This window comes from Ptychodera flava, chromosome 2 (assembly GCF_041260155.1).
Source record: "Ptychodera flava strain L36383 chromosome 2, AS_Pfla_20210202, whole genome shotgun sequence".
In the NCBI taxonomy this organism is placed as follows: Eukaryota; Metazoa; Hemichordata; class Enteropneusta; family Ptychoderidae; genus Ptychodera; species Ptychodera flava.
This window is the reverse complement of record NC_091929.1, coordinates 29,032,962-29,056,658: the sequence shown is the minus strand read 5'-3', so window position 1 is coordinate 29,056,658 and position 23,697 is coordinate 29,032,962. Positions and strand designations below refer to the sequence as shown.

At 36.9% G+C, this 23,697-nt stretch overlaps 2 protein-coding genes across 2 annotated transcripts in view; one reads left to right on the top strand and one right to left on the bottom strand.

Annotated features, from left to right (window-relative positions):
* LOC139118598 (cytochrome P450 4F4-like) overlaps positions 1-22,239 on the top strand; it is an 84,107-nt gene extending 61,868 nt beyond the window's left edge. Inside the window, 9 exon segments of the mRNA XM_070682005.1 lie at positions 7,477-7,621; positions 8,976-9,148; positions 12,095-12,216; positions 13,340-13,601; positions 17,759-17,955; positions 19,469-19,563; positions 19,566-19,601; positions 20,522-20,669; positions 21,919-22,239. Of these exon segments, the coding sequence (XP_070538106.1) occupies positions 7,546-7,621; positions 8,976-9,148; positions 12,095-12,216; positions 13,340-13,601; positions 17,759-17,955; positions 19,469-19,563; positions 19,566-19,601; positions 20,522-20,669; positions 21,919-22,102 (1,293 nt within the window). The 5' untranslated portion in view covers positions 7,477-7,545 and the 3' untranslated portion in view covers positions 22,103-22,239.
* Positions 22,240-22,676: 437 nt separating this feature from the next.
* The window catches only part of LOC139118604 (neuronal pentraxin-1-like), a 16,238-nt gene continuing 15,217 nt past the window's right edge, over positions 22,677-23,697 (bottom strand). Inside the window, exon 3 of the mRNA XM_070682027.1 lies at positions 22,677-23,697. This exon is cut by the window's right edge and continues 794 nt beyond it. The gene's annotated coding sequence lies outside the window, so the exon portion shown is untranslated.

The following is a 23,697-nucleotide window of genomic DNA, read 5'->3' as shown; positions in this document are numbered from 1 at the left end:
AACTAACACATAAACACCGCAGTAGTGATTAATATCTGAATAGAACTAACAATTAAAGAGACTGCTGTAATATTTTCCACTAGTGAATTATGTGTCGATATTTGATTTTCTCTTGACGGTGCTGCTGATGTGAATTTTATTCATACATACATACATACATGCATGCATGCATGCATACATACATACATACATACATACATACATACATACATACATACATACATACATACATACATACATACATACATACATACATACATACATACATACATACATACATACATATGGACGGACGTAGAGGCAGGCAGACAGACAGACAGACAGACAAACTCTAATAGTTGGCGTCCTAATTAGAATCTTCGCTATTAGCAATAATAAAAAGTAAAACAACGTCTGCTTTATGTAAGTTGTGGTTTTCTTGAAATCAAGCTATGAACGAAGAAGCAAACAACCTCCATTAGTATCATAGCCATAGCAATGATTGCATAAAACATTTAAGTCTTTCGTCAATTTTCTCCTCACAGACCTCGTTCTTTCGTGGACCACTGTATTGCCAAAAACCTGATGGGCTCTTGATAGGTCTTTGGTTGTTGCTGACGCAATATGGCGCTCGAATGTATCATTCGTAATTTAGCCCTGGATGTGTTGAAGTATTTACACAATGTTGACCTTCTCATCGCCAGATTACCTATCTTTGGGAAAGGTTAGATTTTCCAATCCTTTGCTTATCATTTTTGCGAAGCACGTAATTTGTCTAATGTGAAAAAGTAACTCCTAAACTTACATTTGTCAACTACTTTCGCTTACCTGTGGTAGAAAAAATGTAGGTGACCTCTTCAGTGTGTTTGTGTGTGTGTATGTTGTGTCTCTCTTTGTGTCTGTCTGTGTTTAAAGTTGATTACAATAGAAAGTCCGTGTAATGTTGCTGAAAATAATTGTTACATTCAGCAAATGCAGAATACACGGATAGCAACCTCACTACATTGAATCACAATCATCATCGGCAACAACAACAACAACAACAACAACAACAACAATAACATAATCAACAACAACAAAAACATTCGCGTCATCATCATTGTCGTCGTCGTCATAATCTTCATAGTCAGCCAAGACAAAGTTGTCCAGGACGATATTCAAATTAATCAGGAATCACGGCTCAAATAGAACAAAATAGATCATACCAGACTCTACGCTGTGCTCAGCATCGGGGAATTTGCCAAACCTGATCTTACATACATAACTTGATATTTTATAAAAGTCCTTCTAGGGTAGTATCAAAGGTTTTGTGGGGAAAGAGGTATAACTAGGTTTTGCAAACGACCCTTGACGTTTTTAAGGTTTATTGATCGGAGGCAAAAGCCCCATGAATGGAACCCTATATTTATCGCTAAGGTTTTCTTCTGTAAATTATTTGAAACGCTGATAATATGACCTATGAACGTGAACTTTTCAAACTTGCCATGGTGATCAACTACCATGAAAATGTTGCGCCCATGACCCTGGATATTATGATTAGTGATCTTGCACCAAATGACCTTGCACCAAACTTGAATATTGCTAAAAGCTTAAAACTTCTTCTCCGAAACCGATGAGCACATCTATTAAAAATTTGTATAAAGGATCAGCTGACTGAACTCTTTCAAGTTTTGCGAATAAAAAAAAAAAATTAGCATGGCGTTTCATGGCAATACTAAACCTACGACATTTCGCCCTAGCACACATTGGCATATATCCCTGAACACCTTACAATGTTCTTCTCAACAGCGAACGGATTGATTACTTTGTAACTTGTGACATGTATGAGACATTATTGTATGTGACATAATTGACGGAGGAAAACATCAGTTTCGTGTGATTTGTTAATTTTCATACTGTCTATCGGGTACATAAAAGATCCCCAGAGTTCGGGCTTTAAGCACAAGTGTCACTATGGGACCAAAATTGGTTTGAAAAGTATGTTGAAGAAAGACTTTTGCATGTTAGGATATCCTGACTGCTAGCGACTATGCCATGCATAGGCAAGTGAAACAAAAGGCTTGAAACAGCCTATAGACAAGAGGCTTTTGCTGAAACAAATTTTCCAAAAAGTAAACAGGATCATGACACCATAAAATTGGATGTAATTCTATTGGAGGAGTTGCCATTTGTGAATTTATGTTACCTTTATGAGAAGTACATCATTGGGTAGTTGCAAAGATACTAAGATATTAGTGCTGAGAAAACACGATTTCTATGCCGAAGGTGTATTTTAATGGCTTGCGTCAAATGCGACGACAATTGCCGTCGCCGGCAATTAATTAATTTGTCCATTAATTTCGGCATCTCTTCCTGTGATGAATTTTAACAGATTAATATGATATTTTTCGGTAGATACGTATTTCTTTTCAAATTAATGGAAAAAGACCCAGCTTATGTGAAATTGATAACGTTAACAGCGCAAAAGTCATCGTGGAGAATGGTTGTCTGCAGGTTTCAACTGGCCGGAGCTCGAGACTATGTACATGCAAAGCAACACACAAACAAACACGATCATCCGTTACTGAAATTGTTTTCAAACAGCAGTTTGGTGTTTCCTCGCCAATCCAATAAAGCTGTAAAGTTCATGCAATATGTCACTCAAATATTGTATGCTTAGGGTTTGGACACGGCACTTACAAACGTCAAACCTTGAACGTTTATTGGCAACGAAAAGAGTTTGGATTTTGAAAGTAAGATCTTCACTGTGAGTCTCGATATTCAAGCAATCAGATGAAAGTGACGGTACCCATGGCGTCTCAAATTGCCCGATACTACTTGACGGTTTATGTCCAGGTCTTATGTCTATGGATCTCCGTGAACAATGTTACCGATGTTTCAAAGAAATCAACTGGTCTATGAACGTTGTATAAAGCATGATAGGTGTGATAACAGGAAAATAATACCGTGCTACCGTCGCCAGGAGAGACTGTCTGGATTGTGACGGAAACGTATATGTTCTTGGTTAAAAAAGTTCACAATGGCAAAATCTGTTTCGCCATGTCTATTGACAATCATTTTGATCTCGTGCTCAACATTAACAAAAATACACTCTGTAAACAGTATAGAAAAACTTCATCATTTCTGCGTATCCTGAACAGATAATGGCGGAGAGTGTGAAACGGAAACTTCTCTTTCAGAATCTGAGGGCAGTATAATAGGTTTACGACAAAGATTCATCTGCCAAGTATTATAAAATATTATTCATTTGTCTATGTTTTTGCATGAGCATGAGTTTTATTGATCCTCTTATATGTAAGTTTTAAAACAGTTTCTTTGGTGCTGTTGTTGATTATTGTTCTGTTGTTGTATCTTAAAGTAGAACGCGCCTCGGAGACAGATATTCAGACTTTCAAATTGTCACAATTCTTTTCTGATCTACCACTTGTGGCGCTCACTTTAAAGCTCTTAGTATACGAACAACTTTCATCGTCTTCTCGAAAATAGAGATTTCCTTCTACCAGTATGTGTACCGAGCAAAGCGTATAGAATAGCATCATTGGGTAGACAAGTGTTGTGTCTGGTAAAGAATACATATGGTTACACTGGTATGGTGTAGTTCACTCTGTGTGCTTGTTTGTAAGATGGGGTTTGAAGTGAACTAGAAAATGATCTGCAGTGCAACAAATATTTTTTTCTTTATATGTTCATCACACTGGGAATGCAAAAACTCACGAGTGGCAAGACGTATAAAGTTGGTATTTGATCTCTGTTCTGTCCCAGAATAGTCATTAATTTAAAAGTAAAATATAAGTTCGAAAACTTTGTCCAAAGTTGCCTAACATCCTTGTCGGGCCAGCCTTCTGGAAGAAATGCGGAGGTAATACAGTTTATATGGTTTGTATATCATCAACTTACGTTTTCGATGCGACTATCAATCGTTTGTGAACTACTTTGTCTTTGCCTAACTGTCACCTGTTCCAATAATTTTGCCACAGTTACCATGGAAAGAGACAATCTAACCAATCACAGATTTTAAGCGGGTAGCCTTTTTTTAAAAATAACGCCCTCACATTGGCATTTTGAATACCAACGCCCCTTTGACCGTATATGGGCATGTTTAGATGACAGGTGACTGTAGTTTTGTCTGGAACTTGTGTGTACAGTAAGACAATGACTGATATGGTTATTTGTGATACAAAAAGTATGTGATGGTCTTTATCAACTACAACATGTCCAGTGTAAGGTTAATTTGAACTGTTAAAAATTACGAAGATGTTAAAAATGCGGACAAAGCACATGATTGTTCTGCTGTTCGGAGAAGATATGCAGGTTGACACATCAAGCTTAAAGGGGCAGTCCTCAAGATAAAGCTGATAGAAGACTTTCGCCTTCAACCAGCTTCAATGAGCTTATAGTACTGGTGTTTGCCGATATTTACTTTCCCAATTACAGATTATATTACCATGCTCTGTCCGTTGCATTTTAATTGGTCGAGCTGAACCACGTGGCTGGCCTCAAATACACAGTAATGGTTTGTTTACACGCCCGTGAATATGAATAATATCGTAAACATCGTATCATTACTGCTAAACGTAAATTGTGATTTGTACAAAAGATAATAATTAATCATAAAATAAAATGGAGCACTTGCGGGCCAAGTTAAAACACTTTTTTCCAAAAAAAGTCTCCAGATTTGCAATATTTTTACAGCGCGCGTGACAGTGCGTCGCGCTCACTGACGAGTTCTGGGGCCCCGTTGTCTTTCGGAGGGGAAATTTTCGTAAATTTTTGACGGTTTTCTTGGGTTCGTTGATAATATAGTGGAAATAACACACTCCGCCCTTGGTTGCAATAATTGTAGCCTTTGCACAGGGGCAAAGGCATTAACAGTCACAGCAAGAGTGGAAAAAAAATTAATACATTTTTATTATGAACACTGTCGATAAAAAGTTTCATATTTGTGTTAATAATGATAGTTATAGCAGCGGCATTGCGCAGTAACTTGATACGCAGTTACAATACTGCCTCGGCAGACTCTCTTACTGTTTAGATAGTCTGTGATGACCGCGCATCAACTTAGTGTGCAATGCTGCGGCAGTGTAACTATTGACCATATTTTTGAGGGTTTGTGCTACAACGGAGTGATTTTGGCATACGTACTGATCATAATTTAGGATTCGAGTGCTTTAGGGTACTTTTGTAAGTATACAATAATGACAGAAATAGTAATTTTTATCAAGAATATTCATAATCATAAATTTTATTAATAAGAGGGTCTATACAACAACTGCCGGAATTTGGCATGAAAACTGATCTTCATTCAGGATTGGAGTGTGCTAGGCTACTTGGAAAGTTTACAATAATGAAAGAAATATTTCATTTTTATCATCAGTGTTCATAATCACTAATTTAGGCTATTATTGTTTTACACTGTTGCCATGACTGATAATGCCTTGTGTCCCTGTGGCCTTGGTGAGCTGGACCGTTCGACTTGGGCTGCTATTGTGCTGTTTGCCTGCTACCACAGTCACGTGTTTTCTAAAATTTCGCTCTGCGCCTACGCGCTCATAAACGTAAGTACATCTTCTAGGGCGTATTGAAGTATACAGTCACCTGTAATGTAAATATGCCCACATATGGTCAAAGGAGCGTTCCTTGGTATTAAAAATGCCCATGTGATGGCGCTATTTTTAAAAAGCGGCCACCCGCTTAAAATCTGTGATTGGTTAGATTTTCTCTTTCAATGGTAGCCTAACGGTGGTAAAATTGGAACAGGTGACAGCATACCTTTAAACACCTCTATGGATGGTGCGCCCAGGCAAAGAGCGAAATTTTAGAAAACACATGACTGTGTTGATACCCAACTTGATTGGCATCGCACAAGCCGCAAGGCAGCTGCAGAAGCAGCCAAGCAGCACGGCCAAGCCCACCAAGGATTACAAATATTGCAGCTTACTCTGCCCTGACCATTCACGTTTATTTATAGGAAAGCCAAAACAAATGTGCTCGGCAAGCTCACCTGTTGATTTTTGGCTTTCCTCTCGCTCTTGCTAATAAATAAACGTTAATGGTCAGGGCGTCGCCCTTTATTTCTATAGTAATAAAGAAGTCTTCCCGACTGCTTTCTCAAACCTGGTCGAGGTCACATTCCACTGCTACACATAATTTTATGTTTTTGAACTTTCTATCCACTGTTATTTAGTATTTCCTGTATTTCCTGTCATTTTGCTTCCCTTATTTCAAAATCTGTTTTCGGTTGTCTGGTATATATTTTCATTTTACAACTTTGCATATAGCAAATTGTGAATAAATCGATGGTTTGGGAACTGAAAACAACTACTACTTGATCTCAGCTTGTATGTTCCGCGTACCGTGTGAGGGCGCAATCATCTGCTACAAGACTCGGTGCCGAAGGTCAAAGAACTCTGTTGAACTTGGCTCTCGGCATCTTCGATAAATTGTACCTGTCGTTTGATTAAAATTTACATCGTGCGCAATGGCGCTGTCAGAGTTTATGCATGATAAACGTCTGGATACTGCAGTGTTGACCGCACTCTTGGTCGTCGCAGTTTCGGTCTTTAAACTTTTCTCAACGCTTCGTCACCTGGTATCACAGCGAAGACTTTACCAAACATGTCTCGCCAATTTCCCCGGAGCTCCCACGCACTAGTTGCTCGGACATCTCGACAGGGTGAGTGTTCTGGTCGTTGATTCTGGTTCAGTTCGCTGTTCTTACTCCGTGGTAAAGCGAACTGCGGTAATCGTCATATATATTAGCGGACACCTATGTGTCTGCTATGATGTTATACATTGACAAAAACCGTTGGGTATACGGCATACAATGTATGCCCACGTTATCTATAAGTCTTTGTGAAGAATTGCTGCGAAAACGAGCCCTGCCACTCCTTGACGTGTTCTACTGGGAGTGGGGCCTACCACTCCAATGACCAAGCTACAAGCTTCTACCCGAGTGGCAGAGGCTACGGATTCGCAGCAATGTGAAGAACAGTCCCGAGCAATGTAATTAGGGGAGAACCATTGGATTGCGGGGGGGGGGGGGAGAACTTGGACTCGCCAGCAACTTTTTTCTCGTCGCTGTGACCCAAATGTAATCCAAGGGATTATCAACCAGAATGACAAATATATATATATATATATATATATATATATATATATATATATATAGATATATATATATATATATATATATATATATATATATATATATATATATATATATATATATATATATATATATATATATATATATATATATATTATATTTGTTTGGTCAACCCTTTGCTATTTTTCTTCATTTTTTGTCAACATTTTCCCAATACCGGTACAATGTCCTTTCTCTCATGTCACTGAAATCTTCTTTCATAATATTTTGTCATTCTGGTTGATGGTTTAATCTAAGTTTTGTTGAATGGTGCTTTTCCCTTGAATTGATAGTTTCAGCGGCACATCATCATCATCGCATTTTTGTCCTTCGTTTCCTTCCATTGTGTGCAGCTGTCACCATATGAAGAGGGCATATTGAGGGGTGTCAGGTGGGCTAATGAACACAAGTATGGATTTCCAATGTGGGTCGGACCATTCAATGCAACTTATGAATGTGCCCATCCAATGACAGTTAAGGCAGTGCTATCAACTGCTGGTATGTATATAACTATAATATTTTCTTGCCTGTAATATTTCCATACCAATTTATTTATCTTGGTCATTTGCTCAGTTATTACAAAGGTTTTAACCCTTCCCCACCGCCCCCCCCCCCCCCCCCCGTTTCTTTCGATTTTACCATGAAAACAATGGAACTGGTTCAAACCACAATGGTGAAAGGGTTATATGTCTTGTCCACCGTGAACAAGTAATTTTGTTTTCTGATGCCTTGTCCACTACAATGCAACTGTCTAGCTGACCACTTGTGGTATGCACGATTTTGCTGACAGTGAGTGTTGGTAAATGCGGCATATTCATCACAGATCAAGATATCCTGGCATAGTTTTTTATAATTCAGCCCTCCTATGCCGTTGGCACGCTGGTGGGGGGGGGGGGGGGGGGGGGCAATATCATCACACTGCACAGTAAGTGAGGCTACCCACAATTCTCCATGATCTGTTCACATGGAGATCAATCACTGAACTGAAGCAAATTTCTTCTGTACACAGAACAACTCGTTCCATATTTCAAAATTCTGGCAACATAGTTCTGATAATCATAATTTTCTGATTTCTCACTGTGAATAATGAGAAGATCAACCCCTTTTCCGAGGAGAGGTAGCAATTTTGCAATTTTGTCCACATAGATTTTTGACAGCCATACACGATATTTTCAAGGAAACTAAGGGAATAAGTTGCATCTGTGTTGGCAAAAGAAAGGGTATTGATTTTTTTTAATGTTCGTAACAAAAGAAATGTGCATGTCTGACAGGTGGTATGATGAGACTATATCTTAGTTGCCGATAACTTTATCTTGACAAGTGTGCAATTTTTAGCACCTCCAAACATCGACTTCTCATTCAATTTACTCTTGAATTTTAAACATAATCAATAATTTTGGAACATAGCTTTAACAAATAATCCTGAACTCAAATTGTAAGTTAAAAATTGTTGAGAAACTGATAAATTGAAAAAGCCTTTAGCGAAAAATGCCTGAGTGAACAAATCAAGGGGAATTGGGGTAGCCTCACTTACTGTGCACTGTGAGTCTGACGCTAAATCAGTATGTCTGTCCGTGCATCTGCAGACTGAATTTATATAGCTGATGACTCCAATTATGCAAAACCAAATATGACCAGTTTTGAAGATGAAAAGTTTTGATTATCTAACCGTTAATAGAGTTTCATAGATGAGGCTTGCATATAATTAAGAACAATTTACATATTTATGTTTTTTCATAAATTTAAAAAATGTCTGTTTCTTAGCACAATTATAACTTATGGCTTGATCGTTTGTTCAAATTCGTTTAACATGATTACATTCTGACTGTTTAATGCCAATTGTTTTGCTCAGAACCAAAGGATGAATGGGGCTATGGCTTTATAAAACCTTGGTTGGGAGATGGTTTGCTCCTGAGTACAGGACCGAAGTGGGTGCGAAATCGAAAGCTTTTGACTCCAGGGTTCCATTTTGAGATACTGAAACCCTATGCAAAAGTGTTCAAAGACTGTGCTGAGGTGTTAGTGGTAAGTTGTCTATTTTCCGATCTCAAATGATGTGATATGTGGAATTATATATTACAGAATTCAGTAAATTCTCAATGGCATTCGAACTCACAATGTACGGCACCCGGTCACCTAGCAAAGATATTGCAGTCAAAACTGCTCAGGGAAATCCCCACGCTTAAAAAAGAGAGGTCAGAAATGTTTCACAATGTTTGCAGTTCTGCATCGAAATCTTTACAACTCTTGATAGGTGGGTAACAGCAAATAAATTTCTACCTGTGCAGAAGTGTTAATTCGCAGTACAGAAAACAGACATGCTGTGTAAATTGAGGAGTTGACAACATCAAGTGTAACTATATGGTCAAGCAGCGATCATAAAAAAATATCAACTCTATGCAAGTTGAAACACTGTTTTGAAGGAGGTCAGACGTTACACCACCACCAGGTACACATGCGCACAAACAGCGCTTGCAAATGATGCGTTCTGAGATAAGTATGGATATGATCTATTGTTTTGACCTCGTCTGACCTCCTTCCATACAATGTGTCAACTTCAAAGGAGATGATTTCTTTGTATTGACTAATGTTACTGACTAGTAGATAATAACACCTAACCTTAAGTAATTCCTCTAAATTAGAAGCTGTGTCTAATTTGCATAGTGCCAACAGTCCGATGCAAACCAAGTTGTAAATGTGTTGTCCAATCCATGCCAAAATTACTACTTTCAGTTTTACTGTTGTGAATTTGATTTTACAACTCCATATTCTATTCTGAATTCAATTTTACGACGCAACATTCTATTCTGAATTCAACTTTACAACTCCACATTCTATTCTGAATTCAATTTTACAACTCAACATTCTATACTGATTTCAAGTTTAGAATTTAGCTTTCTATTCTGAATTCAATTTTATAACTCAACTTCAATTCTGAATTCAATTTTATAACTCAACTTCAATTCTGAATTCAAGATTACAACTTAACTTGTATTCTGAATTCAAGTTTACAATTCAGCAATATATTCTGAATTCAATTTTACAACTCAACATTCTATTCTGAATTCAATTTTACAACTCAACATTCTATTCTGAATTCAATTTTACAACTCAACATTCTATTCTGAATTCAATTTTACAACTCAACATTCTATTCTGAATTCAATTTTACAATTTAGCTTTCTATTCTGAATTCAATTTTATAACTCAACTTCAATTCTGAATTCAAGATTACAACTTAACTTGTATTCTGAATTCAAGTTTACAATTCAGCAATATATTCTGAATTCAATTTTACAACTCCACATTCTATTCTGAATTCAATTTTACAACTCCACATTCTATTCTGAATTCAATTTGACAACTAGACTTCAATTCTGAATTCAAGATTACAACTAACTTGTATTCTGAATTCAAATTTACAATTCAGCATATTCTGAATTCAATTGTACAACTTGATTACATTCTATTCTGAATTCACATTAGGGGACGACTGCATTAACTTGCATGGTACCTGAAACCCGAGTCCTTGCCTGAGCAACTGGGGTGACAAACAGAAGACTTTTAATCCCCAAGGTGTGAATGTTCCATTGTTATGTTTATCTAATCCAGCTGGTGCCATTGTAGTGCCATTGTAGGAAAGGCAGGTCTGTGAAATTGATCCTCTAGGGAAGTAGGGTATTCCTAAGTTAATGGAGCCTTCCGGTAATGAACTTTACAACTCAACATTCTATTGTCAATTTTACAACTCCTTAGACTCAACATTCCATTCTAAATTCAATTTTACAACTCAACATTCTATTCTGACTTCAACTTAACAGCCAGCGCAACATTTCTCTCAACTTTCTGTATTACTTTTTTTAATAGAATGTTGAGTCGTAAAATTGAACTCAGATGAGAATGTTGGGTTGTAAAATTGAAAATTGAATTTTGAGTTGTTAATTGAATTCAGACTAGAGTGTTGTGTTGTAAAATTGAATTCAAAGAAGAATATTGAGTTCTATTAAAATTCAAAACAGTAAAATAGAAAGTAGTAATTATTGCTTGGATTGGACACCATAGTATTTCAGCCTCACACAGTAGTCTCAGATGTTAATTTAAAACACCAAGCATCCTTTCTTGAAGGGTTATGTAATCAATTCTTCACTGTTGTATACATATTCCCTTCTTGTTCAATTAATTGTTTGTTTGTGCGATAATCTGTGCGTGAATTTAAAAATGTAAGTTCATGGTTGTGATGACAATTTTTAGATTTTGGTCGGATCTGCATGTTGGGGGCTTTTTGTGTGTCAAACCAATCATTGTGGTGTCAGATCACAGGTACAATCATTCAGTGTATATTATAGTTTTGCTTCTTGTTTCCAGATGCTAAATCAGCATCAATAGGCTATCATATCATAGTGAAGCCTTTTCAACGTTTTTCTCAGCATCACCCGTGGTGTTTTCTCCAGGACGCACGGTTAGGCAATGCCCTTCCGTGTAATCAAAAACCCCTTCAAATAATCACAAACGTGGGACATGTTGCCCTTCTACAATGAGGTTTGAAATTATGGTTTACACAAAGTATTTATAGTAGCATTCTACTTCATGGTTACTGTCTATGATGTAACATCATACAGTTGATGTAATCCACTATCTGTAGCTGCAGTAAAGTGATACAAGCTTCCTATCTACAAGTGGATGAGATAAAGCTGAAAGAGTGCATATCTTTTATGCGATAATTGATCAATGCTATAACCTTAATTTGGCAATACCTTGAACAATACCTTAATTTGCATAAATTACCATAGACCCCCTCAGAACCAAATCCGCTCAAATTTCAAGCAATTAGCGAATTCCCCCTCCCCGACCCCTTGTAAGAGAAACCTGGAGAAAACACTGCACCTTTTCATATTGCCAGTCTTTTTATCATGCACGTTCGTCGATAGTCTTATGGTCACCTTACTCTCTTTTCTGTGGATGACTTTTTAGGAAAAATGGTCTCGCCAATGCAACGAAGGATCGCTGGAAATGTTTCATCATGTCAGCTTGATGACCCTAGATAGCTTGATGAAGTGTATATTCACTCTGGATGTCAAATGCCAGACTGTCAAGTGAGTTGATTTCAATGTATTTTTAACAGAATTTGTTTGTCCAGTTGAAGCAGATGGTCGCGCAGAGATCGTGTATGGCAAAGAAAATTTATCCGTTCAAGAAACCACCAATGCATTTTGATGAGTAGGAATTTATTTCAATGTGGTGAATCAAATTGACTTTGATGAAACACCAAGTTAACAGGTTTTGTGTAATGATACACACCGTGATGGTCATGAGAAGCACTGGTATGTTTGAAGAGTGGCAACATCGTCGTACCAGTTACACTGAAAGATCCGTCACTCGAGGGCGCTATCTAACAAGCTAGAGAGCGCCCTCGAGCAACATCTTTCAGTCTAAGTACCAGTGAGCATTGAATTCTATAGTCCTCCAAACTATGTATTATATATTATATCATGCTACCATGTACCATTCTGATTGGATGAGAGCTCATTCCATCGCTACTAAAATACTGTTTTTGCAGTACTAAAATTAAATTGGCCCCTAAACAAGCATAAAGGGTTGATGTAGAAACCAATAAATGGGAGGGTATTCAGCTGTCAGGGAAATTCTGAGGTAAATAAATAAAATAAAATAAATAAGTAGTTTGTTTAATACTCAGTATTTTGTAAACACAGGTGTAGAGTTTTTCATCCTTGTTTTAGTAATGCGTACTTCTTACACTTTTCCATACTTGCACTGTAACTTTTTAACTTCGGAGTGTGTTTTCGTTGGATACTGTGTGCGTGTATTTTCAACGTAATCCCAACTTATAATATGCTGGGTCCTGGCTGCTGAATTTCTGACATTTGATCACTCAGTCGTCCGTTTTCTGCATTCAGGGCTTAAAGTGACAAGACTAGCCCAATGAGATGACAGAGACACACATAGCAATAGCCCCCGCTGCAGTGGGGTATACATTTGATTTTGGTACATTTCGTTCAATATTGCACTTGCCTATTGCCCGTGCTATATGTGGCAAATTGAACCCAAAATCTTATGTATACCCACCTGCAGTAGTGCTTAATTGCTACTCCCTACCAGACATTTTACTTTATATCACAAGCAGTGGCAGTGAGATGATTAATTTGACACAAGCTCCATTGACAAAGACGTTTACGATTCGACATCTTTCACATTTAGGGACTCTCATCCGTACATCAAGGCTGTTTATGATATCGTCTATCTGACAATCCGGCGGTTCTTCAACCTCCTCCACCACAGTGACCTGATCTACAAGTATACTTCAAGTGGGAGAAACTACTTCAGAGCACTCAATTCTCTCCATAGCCAATCAAGGGCTGTGATTGAAAGTCGGAGGAAAGCTCTAGAGATGGAAAAGGAAGGAGGACTGATCCAAAAGAGAAAATACATTGATTTCTTGGATATACTGTTATCAGCAAAGGTGAATTCAACCTGTTCATCCCTAATTTCCTGTAAATAGGTCCACACTCACCATTGAGAAATATGGGTTTGGGCCAAACCATATTGGTGAAAGGGTAAAACATTCAACTATTTTGTTAGCTCCCATAGCCATATGTATATATGGCAATGGAAGCTATTCTTATAGGCTAGGGAAATGTCTGTATGTATGTATGTCTGTATGTCTGTATGTCTGTATGTCTGTCCGTCAACATCAAAAACTCCAAAACCGCTGTACATTTCATCTTGATATTTGGTGTGTACATGGATGATGGGCTGTAGATGAGATTTTGTTCAAATGAAGTTGTCATTGCCAAAAATATGCAAATTAAGTGAAAAAATGTAAAAACAGTCAAATTGAAAAAACTCAATAACCACTGAGCAGATTACATGAAAAATTAGCATGTAAGTACTTTGGGCTGACATGAAATGATTGTGCACATCTTGGGTCAGTATCTTGGACTTGCTATTTTTCATGAATTTTTTTGTAATTTTCTCCCATTGTTGGTCAAAAAATCTCCTGCTCTGAAACCACAAGTCCGATTGATTTGAAACTTGGTATGGAAGTGCATAGGAGTGACCTGTCCCAAATTTGGCAAATCGTGGTGAAATTTGCATATTTTTAGTTTACACGTCCATAGACTCCCATGTATAAGGCAGATCTCCATAGACTCCCATGTATAAGGCCACGAAAAATAAAAATTTAGTTTCTCATCGTATTCATATTGCAAAAGGATGCAGTGACACAATTTTTAGTCCCCACAGATGAAGTCCAGTGAGCTTATAGATTGGGTCATGTCCGTCTGTTCGTCCATCCGTGAGTCCATCCGTTCACCAGATATCTCGGATATTTTGACAAAATGTCATGTGACCTTGGTGACCTTTGATCTCAAATATACATATTTGTCCATAACTCAGTAACACAAGTGCTACCACCCTTCATATATGGTATGATGGGACAGCTTATGACGCCACATATTGTACCTCATTAATTATGCACATATCTAATTTTGAGCTAGCCATAGAGGTCTGATTTTGGTATATAGGGATAACTTAGCAAAACAATTTTTTTGACAAAATGTCACGTGACCTCGGTGACCTTTGACCTCAAATATACATATTTGTCCATAACTCAGTAACCACAAGTGCTACAGCCTTCATGTATGGTATGATGGGACACCTTATGACGCCAAATATTGTACTCAAATTAATTATGTGCATATCTAATTTTGAGCGAGCCAATAGAGCTAGAGGTCTGATTTTTGGTATATAGGGATAACTTAGCAATACAATTTTTTGACAAAAATGTCACGTGACCTCGGTGACCTTTGACCTCAAATATACATATTTGTCCATAACTCAGTAACCACAAGTGCTACAGCCTTCATGTATGGTATGATGGGACACCTTATGACGCCACATATTGTACCTCATTAATTATGCGCATATCTAATTTTGAGCGAGCCAATAGAGCTAGAGGTCTGATTTTTGGTATATAGGGATAACTTAGCAAAACAATTTTTTTGACAAATGTCACGTGACCTCAGTGACCTTTGACCTCAAATTACATATTTTTCCATAACTCGGTAACCACAAGTGCTACACCCTTCATGTTTGGTATGATTGGACACCTTATGACGCCACATACTGTACCTCATTAATTATGCGCATATCTCATTCTGAGCGAGCCAATAGAGCTGGATGTCTGATTTTTGGTATATAGGGATAACTATAGGAGAGAAATTTTTGACCAAATGTCATGTGACCTCGATGACCTTTTACCTAAAATATATGTTTATGTCAATAAATAAGTAACCACAAGTGCTATGTCCTTTGTATTTAGTAGGATGGGAGACCTTATGACAACACACGCTTTACCTCATTAATTATGTACACATCTAATTCTGGGCAAGCGAATAGAGCTAGAGATCTGATTTTTTGGCATATAGGGATTAATTAGCAATATAATTTTTTATTTTCAAAATGTTATGTGACCTCGATGACCTTTGACCTTGATTATACATATATATGCATATTTCAGTAACCACAAGTTCTATACCCTCCAATTTTGATAGGATATTAGACCTTAAGATGTCACATCTTGTACCTCACTTATAATGCGCATATGTATTTCTTGGCTGGCCAATACTGCTAGAGGTCTGATCTTTTTTCCCGATTTAGAACCATAACTTAGACATGCCTCATGTGTTTCAAATTGGGAACAACGACAAATACCTATGTGCCCATAGATCTCAACATATACACTCCAGTGATACTTCTTAATGACCACATTTTCCTGCCCCATCAAGACTAATACTCCTATTACAAGTGGCATGACGGGATGCTCGCATCTAAAAAACAGTACACTTTTTTGGGCTCTTTCTGCACTGATAATATGCAATCTAACGTAGTTATATCAGATATAATCAGACATTACATAACGCTTAGTCAACAACTTCAGATACCATAGCTTGGCCGGTACTACTTTATGCAAAGGTATTGTACAGTGAAGCGGCACAAACTCAATCTCGTGTAAACCTTGACAACAGTATTATCATTTCAGGACATCCGAATTGTTCCTACTTTTATTAATTTGAACTAACATATTGCTTGTAGTATATTTATAGGTCCTATTCTGTGAAAATTAGGGTACAATGTTCAAAGAAGTTCAAGGCGAACGATTATCTGTATGAGTGAAGTGTGTAAGGCAAAATCTCTTCCCCGCACACTGGCTTTAATCGCTATCTCTAATCACATTTTGCAAACAGCTTACGAGATGGCAAATAACTTTAATTAGAAGCTCCATACCCGTTGAAAAGCCCATTTGCCGGGGTGAATATGCCTTGAAAGTGCACTGTTATTTAGATGGGAACGTCCCGTCATGGTGACTATGTCATTGTAAATGACTTGTTGAGTTAATGGTTGTATCACAGTATTCGATATATCTAATTCTGTATTTTTTCCATTTTATATTCTGAATAATTACATTAAACATATTTCACTGTCTGCAGTACATTTCATTTAAGTATTTTCACTTCATGCACTTTATCCCTTTCACACATGTTCAAATATCTGACCAGAGAACAAACACTAAATAGTCCAGGATGGGAGCTACAGTGGCATTGATGCTATTTCTTATTTATGTATTTATTTTATTGATTTATATAATTTATATAGGGAGCAACAGGCTTTTGCCCAATACCTGCAGCCAAAATGAACAGATTGAGTAAAAACAGACAAAACAATAATTGCAACTAATGAAAACAAGAAATACAAAACACATGAATATACACAAAAAATAAAAATGAAAGGAAATCAAATAATATATGATGTGTGTACATGTAAGTGTCTATATTAAAAATTGTGAAAACATGTGTAAGGACGATTATGAATATCAAATTATGTTCAAGTAACAACTCATGGAGAAATTCTTTGTACGCTGTAAAAGGAAGAGGGATGGACCATAATTTTAGATTGATTAGGTTTAAAGTTTGCTGACCATTGTGATGAATTTTTGTGATATAATAACCAAGACACATTGCAAATTTTGTTTGATGTGATTTTTTTCTGGGAGAGGCGAGTACTTGAGTAAATGGTATGACCATACAGGTCTGTTTATAGTTCAAACGGTGCCCGTAGTGTCAGTTAATTGCAGTGGTTTGCGTTGAACTTTTGTTATACAGGCGCTAGATACCGGTACTATCTAAATTGAGGAGTTGCCAACACTCTCAGGCATAATTATCATGTACCGGTAGGTGGTCACATCAGTCATTAAGAAAGATACCAACTCTGCGAAAGTTGAAACATTGTTGTGAAGGAGATCACATGTAGTCAAAACAACTTAACTCATCCACAAAAATCCTGCAAAATGCGATGATCTTGTGTTGTTTGACTACGTTTGACCTTTTTCCATTGCACAAGTTTCAATTTTCACAGAGTTGATTTCTTTGTAATAGACCGACATTACCACTGGACCATAGTGACACTTTACAATGTAGGCAACTGCTCAATTTAGACAATGTGTCTAGTTTCCGTATTGCCAATGGTTCAACGCAAACCACTGTAATCCGTAAATGAAACAAACTTTTCAAACCTGTCAGCTTGATTTGACATGAGAGATGTATTTATCGTTTCCGTTAGGATGAGGATGGCAATGGTTTGACAGATCAAGAAATCCGTGATGAGGTGGACACGTTTATGTTTGAAGGACACGACACTACAGCCAGCGCAATATCATGGTGTCTGTACAACCTGGCGAAAAACTCAGAACACCAAAAGAAATGTCAGGAAGAAGTGGATCAGTTCTTTGCAAAAAAAGGAAATACAGATATCGAATGGTAAATGACTTAAATGTTGCATAATGTTTTGTGGTGTGACTGTGTTTATGTGTGTATGAACCGGATATGGAATATTTCAGACAGTTTGCTGGCTTAACATGATTTTTACAGTGGTTTGCTTTGACCCGTTGGCATTACAAGTAAAAGACATGTTGTCTTAATTGAGGTGTTGCCAACACTGTCAGGTGTATCAGCTAAGCAGTAATACCAGTCAATCACAGAGAAATCTACTCTGCCAAAATTGAAACATTGTCTTGCAGCAGGTCAGACGTAGTCAAAACAGCTACACCTAAAAGCAAGTGATACATCTTGGACAGTTATAAGTGGGCTGTATATGGACATGTGTAGTGGTGTTGTTTGACTAAGTCTGATCCCCTGCTAGACATTGTTTCAACTTTTGCCGGGCTGATTTCTACAGTAAGTGACTGATATTACTGCCTAGCTGATATTTATGCCTGACACTGTTGATAATACCTCAAATTAGACAATATGTCTAGTTCGTCTATTGCCAACATGTCAATGCAAACCACTGTAAGTACTAGTATACAACAAGGATGTTCATTAGAAATTTATGACTGTCTTGTAATAATATGGTTGGTACTTTAAACTCTGGTGAAACATTATCATCAAACTCTCTAGAAGGCAGTTACCCCTGGCATAACTAATGGTGAATGAAAGATAAGAACCAAAGATGTTAAACCTACCTCAGTGAAACACATGAATCGTAATCTGTACCTTGAGCCTTACATTACCCACATCGTTTTGTTCCGTGGCAACATTCTGTAAATAACAATAACGGTAGTCCTCTTGCATGGTTGTGAAATGATTTTATCAAATAACAACAGGGAAGATAGTCTAGGCAAAGTCTTGTTTGCGATTGGAGATTGCAGTAGGACTCACACCTGGCTGCATTCCAATACTTTATATATTGTACTTGCCTCATATTAAAGCTCCATAAGCTGTATCTTTTAGCTATTTTTTCAGACCTTTTTTTTTTGGTAGTTTTCCTGCACTTTCTGCATTGAATCCCTAAACTGTAATTGAATGTGAAGTATCTAACATATCAACACAACCTATAATTGTATTCAAGTCCAGACTAGAATTCATTTATAACAATAAAACAATGATCACTACACACATACAAGCTGCGTTGACAAAAAATACTCGAAATTTCAGCACGACAAATAGATAAGGGTCAGACACGGTAGTTGATATACAGAAGCAGAATACTGAAAAACTTGCCACAAGTTACAGCTTATGTCCCTTTAATACCGTAAGATTTTTTCCCAAATATTTCGTGTTGAATGTTTGATTTTAAATAGCTTTTCAGGGCATTCAGACATATTGCCCATTTTCTATTGTTTAAATATTCACAGCGTTGATTGTCGTATCATCTTTTTAATGTGCCATGTCTAACAAATAATTGTACCACAAAACGTTCACAGTCTATTTACAAAAACATGTACCATCCAGATGGTGCGGTTCACAACTTTTTTCTGAATTATTCCCCCAGGGATGATCTGAACAGCATTCCATATTTAACTCTTTGTATCAAGGAAAGCCTTCGGATTTCTCCACCAGTGCCAGTGATTTCAAGAAAAATAACCAACGTATTGACCTGCCCGATGGAAGAACATTCTTACCAGGTATTTTTGAAATCTCTATTCTCAAAATGTCATTCTCATACTACCCTCCCTAATAAAAGTCTTATTTCACCATTGAAGAATGATAGCAATCGGCGACTTTAAGATATATAATTTATAACAGTGTCAATCATTTACAATTATTTTCCAAACACATATTGAGAAGCCAGTACGGACATTTGATTATGTCTTTTTGCTTGTGAGTGTTATATGCTATCTGGTATTCTGTAGCTAGATGAGCTACCAGTATGTAGTTATAATGTATTGATACCCAAGCTCTGGACTATTGAATCGGCCATGTATGTCTTGAAACTTGATGATCTTGCAAAGGTAGAGGTGCAGTTTATATCTTTAAATGTATAGCCACGCTTCCCCATGGTTTGAAAGGAAGAGCAGCTCGTGTGAAGCAGATGTTGCAACGTGGATACCGACCCTTGACATCTTGCTGGATATCGACCCTTTACCTTTGCTCTTGACTGAAAGTCACATGACTTCCTGTTTTACTCACTACTCTTACCGTACCGTACTTAATAATTCAACACCTCTTACGCGCTATATATTAAGGTAGAACGCACCTCGGGGACAGACATTCGGACTCTCAAACTTTTAGAATTCTCTTCTTATATACCACATGTGGGGGTTCATTGTAAAGCTCTTGGTGAAAGAAAACTTTTCACCGGCTTACTTTTTCGAAATTAGAAAATTTTATTTTTCTCCATAGAGTTAACACAGGGATGGCGGCCATTTTGAATTTCTAATATCGGTAAATCTTGGGTAATTTGTTTCTCTGGTACCAAAATTTGCACGGTGACCCCTATTTTTATTCTTGATTTTGAAAGAGAATGATTGAAAGATTCCTTGAGGAAAGTTAGAGCAAAATTTTAAGTCTTTCACTTAAGTAAATTTGTTGAACATTTTAACAGGTATGACTGTCAGTGCCAATATATATGCGCTTCATCACAACAAACATGTGTGGGATGATCCAGAGACATTTGATCCGTCAAGATTCTTACCAGAGAATGTTCAACAGAGATCACCGTATGCCTTTGTACCCTTCTCTGCTGGACCAAGGTACGCTCTTTAACAATATTACTTCAGCATGAAATCACACATGGTGTTGCACATTAAAAACTCAGCTTACTTGGCTCAAAATCATACTTTTACAACGATTCATTCAATTTTCATTATTGTGTTGACCAAATACTAAAATATCAGGTCCCCTTTCAGCATGACAAGCAGTCATGAGTTCAGTGAAAAAGAAGTGTAAATTTATGCAGATTTATGCAAATTACCCAATTTCCTGACTTCTTCTTTCTCCCTTTTTCGACTTTGCAAACAAATATACCTCCACTTCAGCTGGATCAAACTTTGCAAAATTTTTATGGTATGTTAAAACGTATATAATAACCAAATGGCAATTTGATCAGTAATAAAGTTCTTACACTTTGAATAAGAGTTATATTGGTCATCATGGACTTGAATAACTTTTTTTGAATGTCAGTCTTTCAACCCCTGCCATTTAAGAATGAGAATAGATCAGTCTAATGTAAAACAAAATTGTTTTTTTGCTACCCTAGTTTCAAATGAGATATTAAATTTCAAAAGTAGTGTCAAATTTAAGACTTAAATTAATTTTTATCATTACACCCAACTTGAGGTTCTCTATCCCATCATCCTTTGCTACCATACAAAACTTCAGATTCTCCTGCTTTTGGAAAATATATAGTATGGGGAGTTGTCGTATCATCTTTGATAGGAAATATTGCTCTGAAAAAAAGAATGTTGGTTAAATGCAATGTAATATGTTTGCTCAGTGCTTTAATTTACACCGTAGTTCTCGAAAGATCCAGATTTTTTTGAGCGTCATTATACAATGATGCTGCTTTCCTGTGCTACTCATTCACAATAGTGAATGCCCACGGAGTTATGGGGTATTTATACACTCCCCATGGCTTTGGTACTTATGCCTTATGTAGAGCTCATTATTAACTAAACCTGCTCAGTTGACTTGTTGTTTGACTTATAACATATGGTAGTAATGTTCTACATGACTGGTGTATGCTTTTAACACTGACAAAGTTAGAAAATACTGTCTCATTACGTTTGACATCAGCTTAGAAATATATTATTATATTGATAAGGATAAGGCTGCAGATGGTGGGGTGCCTGTTTTTTTTAGCTCACACAAAATTATGTTGTTGTCGATGGTAGATGTATAATTATCTGCATTATTCTGTTCGTGATTCTAGAAGAATGTACAGTTGCTTACATGACCCAATACATCCTTTGTATCAAACAAACGTTTATGTTTTCTCAACAGGAATTGCATTGGCCAAAACTTTGCCATGAGCGAGATGAAGATCACCCTCATGTTGGTTCTGCATCATTTCGAATTCTCCATCGATGAAAGCAAGCCTCCAAATCCAATGTTTGCACTAATTTACAGATCAGATGGCGGCTTATATCTCCATGTCAAGAAACGCCAACCAGCGACAGTGTTTTGATCAGCAGTGTGTTGTCTGCGTCCTGGCAGTTATTTACATATAAATGAAATGAAAATACTTAAGATACAAAGATATTGTAGAATGCGCCTCAGGGACAGATATTCAGACCATCAACATTTTTCAATACTTTTCTGATCTGGTGCCTGTGGGGTTCAAGTTTGAAGCTCTTGGAATGAGAAAGATGTTTACCCTTGTAGTTTTTTCGAAAATCAAAAATCTTTCCTACAGAGAGTTAACACAGGGTTAACACCCATTTTGAATTTCAAATATCTGTAAATGTCAAGTAGTTTGTTTCTCTAGTACCATATTTCTTACGGTGACCCCTGATTTTAATTCTTTATTTGGTAAGAGTATGGTTGAAAGTATCGTTAAGGAACGTTTGAGTGAAAGTTAAAGTCTTTAACTTTTGAGGCACGCACTATCTTAAAGTGGCAGTTGTCATACCAGGTTCCCATTAGTGCTCGTTTAGATTGACTGTTTACTGTATACAATGTTAGCTGTTTATTCTCTTTGAAAGTTTTATCCAGGCAATCAATTGGCTTTGAGATAACGCTGATAAAAACCCGTCCATTTTTAGAAAAAGAAGGTCATTTATTCATCTTCATTGTGAAAATCTTAGTTACAGTCATGTACTTACATGTTCAAAATGAAACCAATAGTGATCTTAGGCTAGACAGACAATGTACAGAAACAAGACCACAGAAACAAAACTCTTGGTCACAAAACCATTTCTTGATGTCAAGTATATAAAAAATATTGAGTATACCGGTATCCTATTCAATCACATTATATAGAATTGACAGTCAATGTTCGTTGACTTCAGGTCTGATACTCATTAGTATTCATTTATGCAAAGTGTATTCATGAGTATTTTCCAGTATGCAAATCTAGAGTTAATGAGTCATAATCAATGGAGAGTATTCTTATACCTCAAATTTTGTATTGTGTACTTCAGATGACGACTCTCTTCGTCTTTTTGTTAAAACAATCATTAAACAATTAGAGTTAATGAATATATCTTTTCCATAGCTGGTTATTTGACTATGATCTTTCATAAGTCCTTATCATACTATGGAAAATATCTGAGTGACAGTGAACTTAATAAAGACATGTTTTAGATCGGAGGGATCGAGTTAGTTTGGAATGGTAAGTGTGTCTTTGGTGTGCCACTTAAGCTGAAGCTGCATGAACACTCTCACCGATGTTCCAAAAAATGCAATTTGGTCTGTGAAAGTTGTATAGAGCACCTTAGGTTCGATGACTGGAAAATGGTGCTGTTCTCCCGTCAGAGGAGACTGTCGTTATTGTGACTGAAATGTCGATGTTCTTGGTTAAAAAAAAATTAAAAATGGCAAAAACTGTTTCGCCTCGTACTGACAACTTGAAGTTTTAAAATCTTGCTCCGAGTAAAGTACAGCCACGTTGCGAGGACATCAACGAACAAAAGTATTCGGATAAAAAAAATTCTCAGAAACATTGATCGTTGCTTTAGTGAATTGATCATGTCATCTCTTTGACGTCGTCACGGTGTTGTGGGGAGCAAATCTTTGATATAACCCTTTCAAAAGCTGTCAAAAATGGTCACCCTCAAACAA